We start from the raw sequence: 17175 nt of genomic DNA, 5'->3' as shown, positions 1-17175 counted from the left end.
TAACTTGCCATTGTAGCAGCGCCAGACACTTGTTGTCTTATATAAGAGTTGCCGAGCGCAGCGCCATATTCTGTCTGTTTACATAACTCTGTGTTTGAATACGCATGCGTATACCAATTTCTTGGCGCTTCAGTGTATATCTGTGTATGGTATTTTCTAGGGTTATGATCTTTTTAAATTCTCATATTCTTATATTACATTTTTATAACAATTCTTATATTAGTTCTTATAATTCATTCTAATGTCTCTTGTTCAGGATGATTTGGTGCATTATTTTGGATTAAGCCGACTTAGAAACTTTCAAAACATTGACGTTTCGAACACCACGAACGTCGCGCGGAGAAAAGTTTGCCATAGTGGCATTTCTTCGTATAAATCTCATTCGGAAAAGAAATGTCGTTAACATTACTGAGGGTTTCACGCATTGGCAATAATTTCAAGACAAACCACACATTACGGATCACTTTATAGAAAACTGGCGTTTGCAGCTGATAATGAATCGAGATAAACTACTGGAGTTCACTGAAAACAATTTCAAAAAATGTTGTCATTCATTTATTGTTTTTTCTTAATTAATTGACCAGCCATACAATTAGTACACAAATAAGGACAACTTTATTTCAATATAAACTGGAAAACATTCGTGTAGTAATCTTCTACGGACATGAGGAGACAAATAAAAAAGATAATAATCGGATTCCGAACACGGGCGCAAAAGTGTGAAGCCGAGACTCTTGCCACTGCTACGGTCAGATTGTTTACTCGTTTAAAGGCACATAAAGTACCTCGAAAACTTTGACCTTCGTTTCTCAAAAACGGTCGAGTATCTACGGGTAAGCCGAGACACGTGATCGCTTATTTTCGTCCCTCTTCCACTGAGCGAAGTTTTTGGGAAATCGGGTGTTCTCGCGAGTAAAATTAATCTACGCTTACTGTCAAAACGAATATATGGTAGGCGGGAGTTATTCTTTGACATACACTATCTGAAACGTCTATGTTTTGAATGTTTCTAAGTCGGCATAGTTCAAAATAATGCGCCTAATCTTCCTGAACACCGCTAAGCAATGCAGAATTGGCCACTAGATGTCACGAGAAGCGGATCCGCTAGTATAAAACGAAGGGTTGTGTAGTCAGTAGGGCTATGTCTGAACACGATCGAATTGTTCGGACATTTTACGTCGCAGTTCGCGAAATCTGGTTTTCTCCCATCTTTTGATTACGCTGCGATCTAGTGACGATTGTTGGTACTATCACAACCTTCTATCTTATCATTTTTCTCCCACTATGGATTTTAATAATGAAACTAAGTGTGAAACAAGGACTGAGGTATATTCCAGGATGCAAGTCATGCATAACAACGGTAACTAATATAAAAATTGCAATCATGATTCTGTCCAGTTCTGGAACTTTTGCTGGTCCAGCGATCTAGTGACGTCTCGTGGTACTATCTACAAGACAACTCTTGCCGCTGTAATTCATACTCGTGATAAAAATTGCAGTCACTTAATTACGATATCTTCGGTGGGCATTTAATTCTTAATTAATTGCTGTGATTGTTCCATCTGAATGTTGCCGTCTTGTGTTCAAGCTGATTAAAATACGGTAATGCTTTTATCTCTTACTCTAATATGTGAACAGGAGCTGAACAGCTCATTTGCAACGTACTTGGTAAATCATTACCGCCTCTCATAAACAAATTAAATATTATACTGGGATCAATCAAGTAATATCTTTTGAAGGACAGCATTTTTGTCTTTGTTAGCTTTGCTTAAAAATCAGCATAAATGTTGATATATCCATTCATACGGTTATTATATGAGGAGTCATATTGTACATCTGTTCGTGCTGTGGTTCGATTTAATGCTATTTTCTCCAGTGCTTCGCGAAATCGTCAGATTTTAAGCAGAGCCGCAGCTTATTGTTGTGGCTAGTCTACAGTTTCTTGCTTATCCCTCGCACTTGCGCCGTGCGAGTCAAATGTCACGTGGTTGTTTGAACAAGCTCGATACAGTAGCGAACGCTGCGGCGTATCGGGAAATCTCGAGACACTTCGAACGCAAGTATCGTTTGTCCAGCGAAACAATAGGTCGATCAGCAGAGCTCAGTGACTGCGAATGTGGACTAGTCCTTGGATGTCACCTGAGCAACAAATCCATCATCAGGGACTTTTCAACCTTTCTGAAGCTACCCCATAGACTGTTGGTAACATGATTGTAAAGTTGAAACGTGAAGGAGCAACCACAATTAAACCAAGATCAGGCAGACCTAATGTACTGACAGACGGGGGCGACAAGCATTGCAGACGGTAGTTGTAAAATATTGCCTGAAATCAGTGAAAAGAAGCACTCGTGAGCCCAGCTAGCACAACGACTGTGCTTAGGAACTTAAAGATAATCGGTACAATGATCGAGCACCTCCTCAATCACCCACTCGTTTCTGTAGAGGCACTTGATGTGGTGTAAACAGCTATGTCACTGGACAGTGGATGACTGGAAACGAGTAGCTTGGAGTGATAAATCATGCTATACCCCGTGGCAGTGCGATGGAAGGTTTTGGGTCTGGCAGATGAAATAGAGATCATTACCTGCCATCATGTGTAGAGCCAGCAGTGAAGTACGAAGGAGGTGTTGTTACGATATGAGTTTGCTTTTCGTGGTTAGGGTCTCTTTATTGCACTTAAGAAAACGCTAAATACGTAAGGGTATGAACGTATTTTGCTGCTTTGTGTAGCCTACCATGTACAATGGACAAATAGTTAGGAGACAACAGCTGTTTGTATGTGCATGACAATGCACAGCCGTGCGGGATTAGCCGAGCGGTCTAAGGCGCTGCGGTCATGGACTGTGCGGCTGCTACCGGTGGAGGTTCGAATCCTCCCTCGGGCAAGGATGTGTGTGTTTGTCCTTACGATAATTTAGGTTAAGTAGTGTATAAGCTTAGGGACTGATGACCTTAGCAGTTAAGTCCCATAAGATTTCACTCACATTTGAACAATTTGACAATGCACCCAGTCATAAATCAGCATCTGTGAGGCAATTTATTGTGGGCAATAACATTCCTGAAATGGACTGGCCTGTCCAGAGCTTTGTCTTGGACCTGACGGAAAACGTATGGGACGAGTCAGAACGTCAACTTCGCTCCAGACCCCCATTATCCAACATCGCTACGTTCTGGAATTTCGGCAGCTGAGGAGCAATAGGCTCCTACTCCTCCGCAGTCATTCAGACACCTCGCTGAAGTGTCCCCAGATATATTAAAAAAGGTAGGAAGATTTTTCTGTTTAGCAAAAGTGACAAAAAGCAGATTTCAGAGTACTTGACGGCTCAACACAAAAGTTTTGTCTCAAGTACAGATAGTGTTGAGCATCAGTGGACAAAGTTCAAAACCATCGTACAATATGCATTAGATGAGTATGTGCCAAGAAAGATCGTAAGAGATGGAAGAGAACCACCGTGGTACAACAACCGAGTTAGAAAACTGTTGCGGAGGCAAAGGGAACTTCACAGCAAACATAAACATAGCCAAACCCCTGCAGACAAACAAAAATTACACGAAGCGAAATGTAGTGCGAGGAGGGCTATGCGAGAAGCATTCAATGAATTCTAAAGTAAAATTCTATGTACTGACTTGGCAGAAAATCCTAAGAAATTTTGGTCTTTTGTCAAAGCGGTAGGTGGATCAAAACAAAATGTCCAGACACTCTGTGACCAAAATGGTACTCAACAGAGGATGACAGACTAAAGGCCGAAATACTAAATATCTTTTAGATAAACTCCAGCGGAAGACTCTAAAAGAGAGACGCTCAGTAGCTCGGTACGGGCTTTTGTTGAAGTTTCGAGAACATACCTTCGCCGAGGATGAAGCAGTATATTGCTCCCTCCTAGGTATATATCGCGAAGATACCATGAGGATAAAATCAGATTAGAGCCCACACAGAGGCATACCGACAATCTTTCTTTCCACGAACAATACGAGATTGGAATAGAAGAAAGAACCGATAGAGGTACTCAAGATACCCTTCGCCACACACTGTCAGGTGGCTTGCGGAGTATGGATGTAGATGTAGATGTAGATGCAGAGTTGAAGGTGTCATAAAAGCTGAGGGTGGACCTCCCCACTAACAAACGCCCGCTGCCAGTTGTCTGGATACTTCTGATCTGTTGGTTTAAAAATAATTGCAGCATGAAGGAGACACTGTAGCTGTCTTAGAATTTCATCCCGACGCTTAGCCTCACGTCGTAGGAAGCAAAAGGGAAGCCATTGACGAAGTTGCAGCGGCTTTCAAACAACGTACTTTGGTAAAGTCTGTTACTTTTGGCCATTAATTTGTTGCATCTTTCGAAGTGGAACACGCCACTGGTCAACGATCAAATGCATTACAAGCCGCTCAATGATTTATACACTACGACCGAAGAGGACCGCTTTTGAATGAATTGTCGCTTTCGCATTTCGTGATTTACAGGGAACCGTCCTGTATGTAGACCCCAATAGCGTCAAACGTCTCTTTTTACGAAGTATCACGCTCAGGACACCTTTTACGCGACGACTCTCCCTTAACCGTCCACTATGTGAGGACTGGAATGACGTCCTGTTAGTGAGTAATGAAGAAACGTCAACTGGCAGTGTATGGTGCTTTATAACGAATTCCGCTTATGTTAAGGTGCAAGTGATTAAAAATACATTGAAAAGTTACGATAAAATTCCTTTGAAAGCAACAGCTTATAGTCTGAGGGCTACCGAGACGTTCAGGGAAATTAAAATAACTGATTAGCCAATTTATACCATGTAGTCGCTAGCTTCCAACATCAACTGCAAGTAGTTCCCTCGTAACCCCTGTAACTTCATACCAAAAATGTCGTTAAGTTGAGGAACAAAGTCTTGAGTTGCATTTCACCAAATTGATGTCTAGTTTCTACGACGAAAAAAATTAACAAACGCTTACTGAAATATATACGACATATGACGTCATACACGTAACTCGCGATTCATTCGGAAGGAAAAAAATTATCGAGGAGAGAAGAAGCTTAGAAAAGGTAGGAGTCTTCCGTTCCTCATCGAGATCCTAGAGCAACTGGATAAGAACGGGAAAATAACTCGCCCGTGACTTTGTTGTGGGAGTCAACCGGGCATCCACTTGGAGCGATTTTGAGAAGGTACGGAGGACACGAAGTATGTGCCAGGATGATTAGGAGGTAATGTGACGCCCATTCTCTCAACTATGTGTCCATTGTCTTCACTACTGTTCCCCCTTAGTTCGGTGGAAGAAGAGAAGTAACAGAATGAATAACGTACAACGCCCACATGTCTGTATCAGGTTATGATCCAGATGGACCAAAGGCAACATTTACTCCATAATAAAGTACACCCTATTTATGTGCAAAATGAAATACAAACTGATTCCAGATCTAGTCAGCCACGAATTTGATTCAACTGAATCGATAATTTCACTTGAGAAAAATGTAGAATGGAGATCGAAACTTCCTGGTAATTTAAGGACGTGGGTTTCGCTCTTTACTTTCTCTATTTCTCGTACGTTGGATAAAATTCTACAAACACAAATAACGTTCATCTACTGGGACATACTACAAGATACTGTGCAATAAATCTGCGTTCCATCTGTACCTACTTCTGCTCTTTAGTTTTTATTTGGACGCTTCTGAAAAACACAGTTTTCAAAATTTGAGCTATGAAGCAACCTGTCGATTAAACACTCGAAGATGTTGCTCCATCCTGTCCCAATTTGTATTTTTTTGACACGGTTTTTGTATCTCCTTTCCCCTGGAATAGTTTACTTTCTGGCACTAACGTTTACAGGCGTCACACAATTTTCACAACTATTTGTGCCATTACTGTTCATTTCAACAATGTAATTTATAGTCCTTTGGTCGTTTTGCAACCCTGTAGTGTAAAAAATTCTAGCGTACTCTCTGATGATCTTTCACGTGGCCTGTGTGGTTCTTTCGTACAAATCCCTGACAGTGTTAGTGTGCCTTTTTTAATAACCATATTCGTAATTATATTCGTCGCCACATTCCAAATACTTGAACATTTTTGACTTCCGTTTGCACACTGCATCGTGCCGAACATATGAATCCGCATACTTCAATAAATGGCATAATTTCTCCTTTTACGTAATATCAGTTCTCCGAATTGTCTTCCAAGGTCAATGCAATCCTGTTTTCAAGTTCTTCGTTTTCTTCTGTTTTCATTCCTGCTTCCCTACTCATTATGTGAGCAGTCATGTTGTCACTTTTCTCTCCCAGTATTACCCATCCACAAAAACGAGAACAGACGTTACGCCATTACCAGCGTAAGACTTAAACTTCATGAAACCCTTATTATTTCAGCTACTGGGAATTTTTATGACCCTGTTGTGCTGTAGACGTTACGTGGAAGATACTCATTCTTTAAGACAAGGTAACTGGATTTTCTCATGTTCCTAAACTCTCTGTCGGAAGTTACGTGACTGATTTCATAGTTTTATCGATCCGTTAGGTACTGCATTTTTCATGCAGATGTCACATCCGAGAGTTAGTTCGAATTATTAATGAATAAATAATCTACAAAGGCAAAGCCATAAAAACTGTATACGTGGTATTTTAAATTTTCCCTAAATATAAAAAATTATTATCCCAGTTTCCAATCGTGTTATGAGCTTAATTTTTCGCAGAATATTTCGAGGACAGCTTTAGCCGTAGTCTACTGAGACGATGTCTGTAATGTCTACGTTCCGTAACGTCAACGAAAGTACGACTTAGTGTAGCATTCTGAGGTAAATCTTTCAAAATTACACAAAAAGTAATTAAGTACTCGGTTCATTAAAAACCCGCCGCTCCATCTTTTAAACAAAGTCAGTTTGCCTCTCATCATATCACACAACTCGAATTGTTTATTGAAGTTATAAGTACAATTTTTTTATCTGCTTTCATTTATGTACACAAGTCTCTGCAGGATTAATACCGGCCAGTACTACACAGATAGTCTAGCTAAGTCGAGTCGAGTCCAGACAGAGAGCTCTTCAGAAACCAACGTTCGCAGCCTCTGAACACTACAAATAGACAGTCCTTGCAGCATAGCGCAGAAAGTGAAACCGATAAACCCATTGTACATTCGGAAACTTGTCTTTCATCTTCGGCAAAGTATTGCTTATTGTTTTCATTCGCTACACCCCCGAGCACGTTACCGAAGATGTTGAAAGCAGTAAGTAACTACGGCAGCGAGGTTAAAAATCTCGTTCACGCTTTCTGACTTAAGTTTTCCGTTCCTGTTTATGCAGATTGGCAAGAGCCAAGCTGGTTCTTCGATAAAGGAGCTGCCTATTACTTTCCCTCCCCTATTCTAATTGAAATAATGCTCCGTTTTCACTTACGTTGAATGTCGGTAAATGATAAAGTCCAACAATAGAATCTGGATCATTTAAGTCGTGTAAAACGGATTTGCTGCTGAAAGAGATCAGCGTGGTCTCAAAACACTAACAATGTTGGGCATTAGAGAAAAGTGGTTTGAAGTGCAAAGTTAGATTCACTATTCCAGGCTGATTACTTCGCAGGAAGAATAACAAACAGCCAGGCGTCTAAACATGATATTAAACTTCTCCGAACGTCTCTGTACCCCTTCTCAAATTAGAAGTGTTGCGGACCACGCACCTGCATGATGCCCATGACACTGAAGCAGATAGTCGAGTCTGTTGTGTCGCCGGCGGCCGTGAAGATGGTTTTCGAATGGAAGGAGATGATGCTGACTCCAGTCAGCTGCTGGGCGAACATTAGGCCCAGCCCGATCATCAGTGCCCTCCTGGTCGATTTTTTCCCCATCTTCTCCTTGATACTGTCCTTACGTCGCCGCGAGTCAGCGATCAACTGTAGACGGAAGAAATCAAGCTTACTGTCAAATGAGGAACCCGTTCAGTAAACAAGAAGTGAATCTACACTTTTTGATCAGAAGTATGAATTCACAACTGGGGTAGAATACTGACACAGTTATATCACCGACTGTTAGTGTTTGCAGTTGTAAAGCAACGCTGGATACTAGAGGGTATACGAGAAGTTCATGTGCCCTTCTATATTTTCTGAGAGGGGCATTCAGAAATGATTTACAATTAGTTTTTTGTGCCTTATTTATTAACGAACATGATTCAGTGTACTCGGGATCTCTCGATATTCTGCCTGCGCACGTCAATACACCGCTGCCACCTTCCTGGCAACTTCAATTACTGCGTGAAGGAACGTTTGTTCGAAGGTACTATGCACGCTCTCATGGACAGCTGCCTGCAATTATTAATTCTTCTAGAATCTTTTACTTCGCAGTGCGGCCTTCATGTAATCGAATAAATCATAATCACAAGAGGGGAGATCCGGTGAATATGGTGGATGTGACACAACAACGAATCCAGTGATGTTAACTTCGCAATCGTGGCACTGCTGGTGTACTGCTGCGCATTGTCGTGCTGGAAGAGTACTCGCTTCGACCACTTTTCCTGTCTACTTTGCAGAATCCTGCAAATAATTTGTGTAAGGGTGTCACAGCACATCCTGCTGTTAACAGTTGTTCTTTGTGGAAGCCAGTCCATTAGAGTATACCACAAGTGTACGAGAAGAAGGAGATTATTTGCTTGCCTGTAGATGCAGCAGCACGTAATTTTGTGGGTCAGAGACTTGCAGAATGTTTCCACTGCATGGACTGCAATTTCTTCAAGATGTATGATAGTGACGCCATCATTCGTCACCAGTCACCAATTTTTCCAAAAAATATGGCTCTTAATTCCTTAATTCTAATACTCGACTACAGACGTCAACTGTATTCTTATTCTGAACCTGTGTCAAATCCCGTATAACCCACATGTGCACAAACCTTTTCCACATCCAAATCGTTGTGAATAATGGAAGGTTGGGTTGCGCAGGAAATACTGTCTGCGATTCAAGTTCGTGAAAGGTTATGCATCTGTCAACCATAATCAACTGAGATATAACCTAAACGTCCCTGGACTTTGCGATGATGATAGATCATACTTGCAGATTCCCTTCACTAGCGAACCCAGCGATCCAGGTGCATAAGTCTTTTCTGCAGGAGCTTCTTGGCAACACACCGCAGTTACAAGGTTAAGAATATGTGCTATTTTGACTCCTTTCTTTCATAAAAATCAGATGCTCTATCTTTGACCATGACATTAGCCTTCCATCTTGTCCATGGGTTACTCTACTTAACATCTAACAAGCATTGTCCCTTCAGTATACATACAGTTCTCAACTCCCATCAAGAGTCTGCATAATGTACTAGAATCAGTTCATCGTCTCATCACAGGACGTGCCCATAGTTCCAACGGTATTTGTAAAAGAAAGTAACTCTAAATCATATCCGAACCCCCGTGTAGAATTGAGGAAATACGCTCTAAGGATAAAAAAACAATGCAACACGAAGGGAATTATCCGAACGGGACGAAATTGGTAGACGTGACGTACATCTACAGACAAATAAATCAATAGAATTTCAGAGAAATGGATGATTTATTCAAGAGAGAGGGATTTACGAATTGAATAAGTCAGTAACGCAATGGTCCACGTCAAGTCCTTATGCAAGCAGTTATGCAACTTCTTATTGATTGCTAGAGTTGTTGTATGTCCCCTAAATTCTGTATCACTGTCACGTTAGATCATCAGAATCCCGAGCCGGTTGGAGGACCCAGTTCATAATGCTCCACACATTTTCAATTACAGAGAGATCTGGCGACCGAGCAGACCAAGGTAGGTTTTGGCAGGCACGAAGACAGTCTGTAAAAACTGTCGCCGTGCGCGGGGCGGGCATTACCTTGCTGAAATTAAACCCAGGATGACATGCTGTGAAAGGCAACACAACATCTACATCTACATGGTTACTCTGCAATTCGCACTTAAGTGCCTGGCAGAGGGTTCATCGAACCATTTTCATACTTCTTCTCTACCGTCCCACTCTCGAATGGTGCGTGGGAAAAAGGAACACCTAAATCTTTCCGTTCGAGCTCTGATATCTCTTATTTTATTATGATGATCATTTCTCCCTACGCAGATGGGTGTCAACAAAAAATTTCGCATTTGGAAGAGAAAGTTGGTGATTGAAATTTCGTAAATAGATCTCGCCGCAAAGAAAACCGCCTTTGTTTCAGTGACTGCCACCCCAACTCGCGTATCGTCTCGATGACATTCTCACCCCTAATGCGCGATAACACGAACACGAAACGAGCTGCCCTTCTTTGCACTTTTTCGATATTCCCCGTCAATCCAACCTGGTAAGGATCCCATACCGCGCAGCAATATTCCAGCAGAGGACGGACAAGTGTAATGTAGGCTGTCTCTTTAGTGGGTTTGTCGCCTCTTCTAAGTGTTCGCCAACAAAGCGCAGTCTTTGTTTCGCCTTCCTCAAAATATTATCTATGTGGTCTTTCCAATTTAAGTTGCTCGTAATTGTAATTCCTAGGTATTTAGTCGAATTGAGGGCCCTTAGATTTGTGCGATTTATCGTATACCCAAAGTTTACCGGATTTCTTTTAGTACCCACGTGGATGACCTCGCACCTTTCTTTGTTTAGTGCCAATTGCCACTTTTCGCACCATACAGAAATTCTTTCTAGATCATTTTGCAAGTGGAATTGATCGTCTGATGACTTTACTAGACGGTAAAGCGCAGCGTCATCTGCAAACAATCTAACAGGGCTGCTCGGATTATCACCTAGATAATTTGCGTAGATCAGGAGCAGCAGAGGGCCTATGACACTACCTTTCGGAACACCAGATATCACTTCTGCTCAACTCGATGTGTTACCATCTATCACTACGAACTGTGACCTCTCTGAGAGGAAATCACGAATCCAGTCACACAAGTGAAACGCTATGCCATATGCACTAAATTTGATTAATAGTCGCAGAATATCGTTTGTGAACCACTGTGCCGCAAGGGTGCCGTGGATGACAACCAAAGTGGTCATGCTATGGAAAGAAATGGTATCCCAGACCCTAACTCCTGGTTGTCGGGCTGTATAGCGGGCGACATTCAGGTTGGTATCCTACTTCTGTCCGGGGCGTCTCCAGACAGGTCTTCAGCCTAGAATCCCATTGATTGGAGTAAAATGTGTTTCAGTAATGAGTCCCGCATCGAAATGAGCCTCGATGACCTGCGCCATACTTCTCGAAAACCAGGAGTGATGGTCTGGGGTGCCTTTTCTTTTCATAGGATGACCACTTTGGTTGTCATCCTCGGCACCCTTACAGTACAGCTGTACGTCGACGATATTCTACGTCCCGTTTTCTTGTCATTGTAACACCTCGGTTCAGTTTACCGTGATAAAAGCTATAGAAAGAATAATTAAAATAAAGAATAGAATTTTTAGATGGGAAAGTAGTGTAGAATCAGAGTTCGGTAATTGCAGATCAAAATTATAGTATATCAGCAAGTAGTTTAATGTCTAAGTACAGCAAAGCCACGGAAGCTCCGTCATGGAGAAGGCAGTGACGTTAAACTCTTGTGATGAAAAACCTATGAAAAGGCCTGATCGTCATTATTGCCGCCTTTTTTCCTTGATTTTTTTGTTAAAGGGCGGGGAACCCGTGTCAGTCAGCGAGACAATAATTAGATTGGACTTTATCGTGTTAAGATTCACGATAAACTGTTAGAATATTACGGAGATTAAAATTGATGTAGTGTACGATCTCTGACTGTTCGTAGCAACGGAGTATTAAGGGAGTTTTAGGACTTTAGCGCTAGATTGGAACTTTACGGACATATAGACGACAGAAATTCATATTATCTGCTGATACGAGTGAATTCAGAGGTACCGGTATTCGGATATTACCATGTGGAGTTTGAAAGTGTCGTGTGCCGTTAGTTGCGAATCTTGACATAGAGCGCGTGCATATCGGCATTTGCGGACTATTTAGATTCCTCCAGGTTAGGAACATTTTAAGTAGACCATCATCCATCACCATCTTAACCCTTGAATATAGAGTGAAAGTGAAATACAAGAGTGTTGTACTTATTTCATTTACCTAGTACTAATCAGTGAAGATTTTATGGAACCAAAGCTATTCAGCAGTAAGTCAGCACCATCTAGCGGAAAGCGTAGGCATTAACTAACACGCTAACTGAAGTGAACGTTTACGTGTTTTACGACTGCTTAATATGAACTTTTGTGACTCTTTGACGTCCTCACTCCCTCCGAAAGGTGGCGCAGACTGTCTTAACCATAAAAGGGGAGAGTTTTAGCCGGGCAAATTACTAAATAAAAGCGATATTTACAAGACTCGCAGTAATAGCAAAACACAAGGCCCGCACCTCATCGGAGAGTCGTCGCTGTCACGTCGGGAAGTAAAGCCGGAAAACCTACCGACGATACGTATCTACGAGCACATGTGGACGTGGAGTACCTAAAAAGGGAACCACAAGAGAGTTGGGGATGCTTCATCCTTTATGGTAAGCCACCCTGGGCTTATCACCCCACCACGATATTAACGCACATGACCTTCTGCGGCCGTTATCGGAAACAAGCGTTGACGTTATAGTACAGTGACGACTTAGGAAAACGCATCTCATTGTGAATGATTTCAAGACAGTTCTGTATATACTGCCAAGATGTTCAGCGTGTTCTATGAAATATCACTGGTAAAATCTCACGAAAAGGCGACCGAAGCGCCCTCACTCCCTAGTGCAGTAATATTGTGGTTGTCTACCACTTTTCAGCAAAATAATGCCTGCCCGCACACGGCTTTTCTTCGTGCTTCGCAAACCCTACCTCGAGCAGCAGTGTCGACGGATCTCTCCCCAGCTGAGAATGTTGGGAGCATTATGGACAGTGGCCCCCAAACAAATCGAGGTTTCGACGATCTAACGCGCCAATTGGAGAGAATTTGCACGATATCCCCCGGGAGCTCTAATCAATGCCAATGCGAACAACTGCCAGACGCGGCCCAACGTGTTAATGACTTGCTTAAATTGTGAACCTCTCTCTCTTGAATGAATCATTTGTATGTCTGCACATGTAGATCACATCTACCAACTTTCGTCCGATTCGGATAATTCCTTCGTGGTGCGCCGTATTTTTCCCCCCCCTTAGAGTATATTTTTAACGGTATCCATTCTTTGAATCTGACGAAAAACGTTTTATTCAGTATTGTTTTGTTTTGTTTCGGTACTGTATTGTTTCAGTTGTGAAGCCATGGTTGAGGTAAGCGAACACTGTTACTCTCTTGAGTAATCTGTGGCGTGTGGGTGGGTGCACGGACGTCCGCAAACATGGCAACCAATGACAGAGCCAACGAGTGCGTTTAGAAATCGCTTTGCCGAGGTTCCACCTCTTTAAACAACCCCATTTGATTAAGAGAATGTGCTTTTTCAGGCAGTCAAAAAAATAGGCGTAAAAACAAGGCGAGAGGAATCCTACTCCGTCGTCGTCAATCAAATAAGCAGTCTCCAACGAAACTCAATCACAAAATAGAAGTTGAACTTCAAGTACGCCGGTCAACAATGCACATCGTAAAAGGAGATTTGAAAATAAAAGGACCTTAACCAATGTTAATGAAAGAATGATCGGACAACGACGTGAGAAGCGAATTACCATCTGTCATGGCTTGCTTACACAATTTCCAAATGCCGTCTCTCCTTCAAGACTTATTTTCTGTTGACTGCGGGATATATCAAAGTTCACGCAGGAGAAAAGTTGTTTTCACGTTTAAAGATGTCTCCTTTATGTGTCATTGCTGGAAACGAACTTTTCTTGTGTTACGGCATGAGTTTGAATTTGATCACAGTACCTCTTCAGACCATACCTCTCAGAAGGGTATGTGGATTCTCAACTCAAAGACAAGGATACCATGGATCATGTGTAGTTGCAGCAGGATGGTGTTGCATCACGCTTTGCTTTTCTCGTATGTGAGTTCCATGATGAATGATTTCAAGTCTGAATTGGGTGTTGTTCCGGAACATCTCTAGCCCCACTGAAATATTCACCACAAATCGCTGACGTTACTACGCGAGACATCTAATCAGGGGAAATAATCAAGTCCTATGTGGCTCAACGTCGATACAAGACTAATGAAGAATTGCGCAAAAGTGCTGACGCAGCCTTTCGAAGCCTGACTCCTGAGATGCTCTGCAAGCCATCAAGAGGAGATTGAGCCACATAGATATCCGCGTAGAATGTGTGAGTTCCATCATGAACAATTTCAAGCCCGCTGGACTGAGCGTGGTTCAGGACATCTTCAGCCCTTTCGGAATGTTCACCACGAAACAATGATCTTATAGCGACCGACAACTCATTATCAGGGATAATGGAACCTGTGGTATCGTCCAGAGATCGCGGTACCACACCGTAGTCGGCAATGCACACAGACGCCACAGACATTGGCGACCCCTTGCTGCAATCCTAACCGACGAATCGGAGGCGCTCCTAAAGACTACGGGTCTCAATACTGCAGCGCCCTCGCACTGAGGTCTATATAGAGTCGAGCTGTGAGGACCTCTGCCCCAGTTCGTGACCTCAGCTGCAGCTGTCACCTTCATCGTCTAGGACCAAGGAGTCCTTAAAGTATCAGATGAACTTATACTGTTGTAAATGACGAACATTGTACTCAAGAGAACAGTTTGTTACTAGTATCAGATGAACTTATACTGTTGTAAATGACGAACATTGTACTCAAGAGAACAGTTTGTTACTAGGTGCATCAAGTGATGCTTTCAAATTCAATGACAATTGTAAATTACCCAGTACTCCTGTGACAAAGAAGGGTGTGAAAGTTGAGTAAATTTTTTATTCATTTGTGTAATAAAGTGAACTAATATTTCATGTGTTCTAGTTTGATGAGCCTTCACCCAGAGGAATCAAAGAATCCACAGTTGTGGCCAGTTGAAAGTAGCTTCACACCGTCACAACAAAGTCCTGTGTGCTTCACCGTTGGTACAAAGCTAATGAAGAATTGCTCAAAAATATTGAGGTAGTCGTTCGAAGGATAACTCCTGGGATGCTCTGCAATCAATTGGTACGACATGAATATACATTCATCTATGTGTAAGGCACCATGATGCGTTTACAGAACCAGTTCTTATACATCTTTTAGTATGTAAGTACATCGGTGTTCAGTCACGCAGAGCACCAGCCATACAAACCACTCATGCTCTTTGCATCAATGCAGGGCTTTCGGTGCCACGTCATTACGATCAAAACACAAAGTCCAGGTCAAAGACAATGGCAACACATCGTTGCCATAAGAAACTATGGCAGCCGCCCCTGCGACCAGTGGGGACCGTGTCGCCAAAACGCGGTGTCTTCATCGCCAGTAGGAGGCGCGACAATCCCAATACCACTCGCATCCACCAGGCCATGTGTCCACAAGTAGGCCGTGCTGTATTTTCCACTGCTAGTTCGGTCCCAGTCACCAAACTTGTCAGACTCGGCATCGGAACCAAGACGCAGTCCAGCCGCAAATCCTGGCCCACATGGCCTGGCCCATCCTCCAGAACAGCCAGTCAGTTTACTACGAGACTTTGCCTCACTGACCGTGAGCCTGTGAGGACTCCAGCCTCGGATTTATTCTCCACCTTCACCAACACCATACTCGCGAGTTGCCAGATGGATAACCTTCAGCCTTTGCCTCACTGACCTTGGCCTGAGAGGACTCCAGGGTACGGACTTGGTATCAGACAATCATACACTTTTATTGTGATTGTGCGTCATCACGGTCACCTAATTAGGAACTGACATCAGACAACTAAACCAGACAATGCTTACCAATTCAGAATTTCCCTTTCGTGTTTTCGATGACATATTCGACAGCAGCCCGTATAGCTACTGCATTGTCTTTATTTTTACGATTCTTAACAAAGTGTGTAATGTCACTTGTTTACTTGTGAGCTTGTTCTTTCAATGCGCACTGTGCACTGGTCATAAGAGGGATTGACAACGAGGATAAATTTTTTTCACAATGTTTGACTCAGACATTAGCGATGGAGTTAACCTTTTCTTTGGTATACACACAATTCATTTAAAATTTTTCATAACTAGCCTTCTAGACGGTACTCGGCGAACATTTTCACCTGTACTTGGTCGCCATTATAGTATGACCGTGGTCGAACAACCGTGGCCATCTGAGTGCTCTCACTAAACAATACAGTACATGTAACGAGCACATGAACTCATCTTGAAGAAGCTCACTGGTATCGCCACGACACCAGAGTTTGGCAGCCATCTACAACGATGTACCAACCAGCCAATGGGCTTGAGGCGGCACTACTGCAGTTTCCCACTTGTAAAAAGCCAGACGATTGCTTGGACCAATGTTTCCACACACAGAAACTCTGAGGCGATATCCCTCACTGGACCCTCTTATCATGGAACTTGCGCGTACAGAATCACATGTTTTACTCCTGCCTCCAGTGAAACAATGCTTTCCTTTTCCAGGCGCCGGCCGCTGTGGACAAGCGGTTCTAGGCGCTTCAGTCCGGAACCGCGCTGCTGCTGCGGTCGCAGCTTCGAATCCTGCCTTGGGCATGGATGTGTGTGATGTCCTTAGGTTAGTTAGGTTTAAGTACTTCTAAGTCTAGGGGACTGATGACCTCAGATGTTAAGTCCCATAGTGCTTAGAGCCATTTGAACCATTTTTTTTTCTTTTCCAAGCCATGTGGCTGCTGCAACCATATTCACAATCTATGTGACCAAAACTTACCGAGACCATCATTTTCAGCACTCAACGGTTGGTTCGCCTGCCTGAGTTGTACTGTCCGTACACTATCCTCCCAGATGCGCCTGATGCTGCCTCTTTCGCTTCGTGCTTTTGCCAAGAAGATGCAGCCTACCTCGGAGGGTGGCACAGCACTTCGTGCTCTCCATACATTTCGGTGCCATGCGACAATGTGCTGGCTTCCCCACTCCGGTGCTCCAAACTCTGAGTCCTACGCTTCCTCACCCACGGAGTAATCCTGCTACCTTCCCACACATTACCGGCGTAATGCCTTTCAGTATCTGTCCTAGTGCCACTCGTTGACAGCTCTGTCCTGGTGCACAGCCTCTTGCTCCAGCACACATCACTCCCAGATTCCTACAGGTTCTCTCGATTATCATGCTCCAGCGCACGCCACTCGTTCTGCAACGTTTTTCACGTCTCTCTGGAACTTCTTTCCAGTCTTTCCTTGTGCTCCTCAAACACAACTTCACGAACGC

At 43.0% G+C, this 17175-nt stretch overlaps 1 protein-coding gene across 1 annotated transcript in view; it reads right to left on the bottom strand.

Annotated features, from left to right (window-relative positions):
- The window catches only part of LOC124606059 (facilitated trehalose transporter Tret1-like), a 60952-nt gene that overhangs the window by 4583 nt on the left and 39194 nt on the right, over nucleotides 1-17175 (bottom strand). Inside the window, exon 3 of the mRNA XM_047138021.1 lies at nucleotides 7647-7859. Coding sequence (XP_046993977.1) covers nucleotides 7647-7859 — 213 coding nt within the window. The remainder of the gene's footprint in view (nucleotides 1-7646; nucleotides 7860-17175) is intronic.

This window comes from Schistocerca americana, chromosome 3, assembly GCF_021461395.2.
Source record: "Schistocerca americana isolate TAMUIC-IGC-003095 chromosome 3, iqSchAmer2.1, whole genome shotgun sequence".
In the NCBI taxonomy this organism is placed as follows: domain Eukaryota; kingdom Metazoa; phylum Arthropoda; class Insecta; order Orthoptera; family Acrididae; genus Schistocerca; species Schistocerca americana.
The sequence above is the reverse complement of the archived record's forward strand: the minus strand, read 5'-3'. Positions and strand labels throughout refer to the sequence as shown.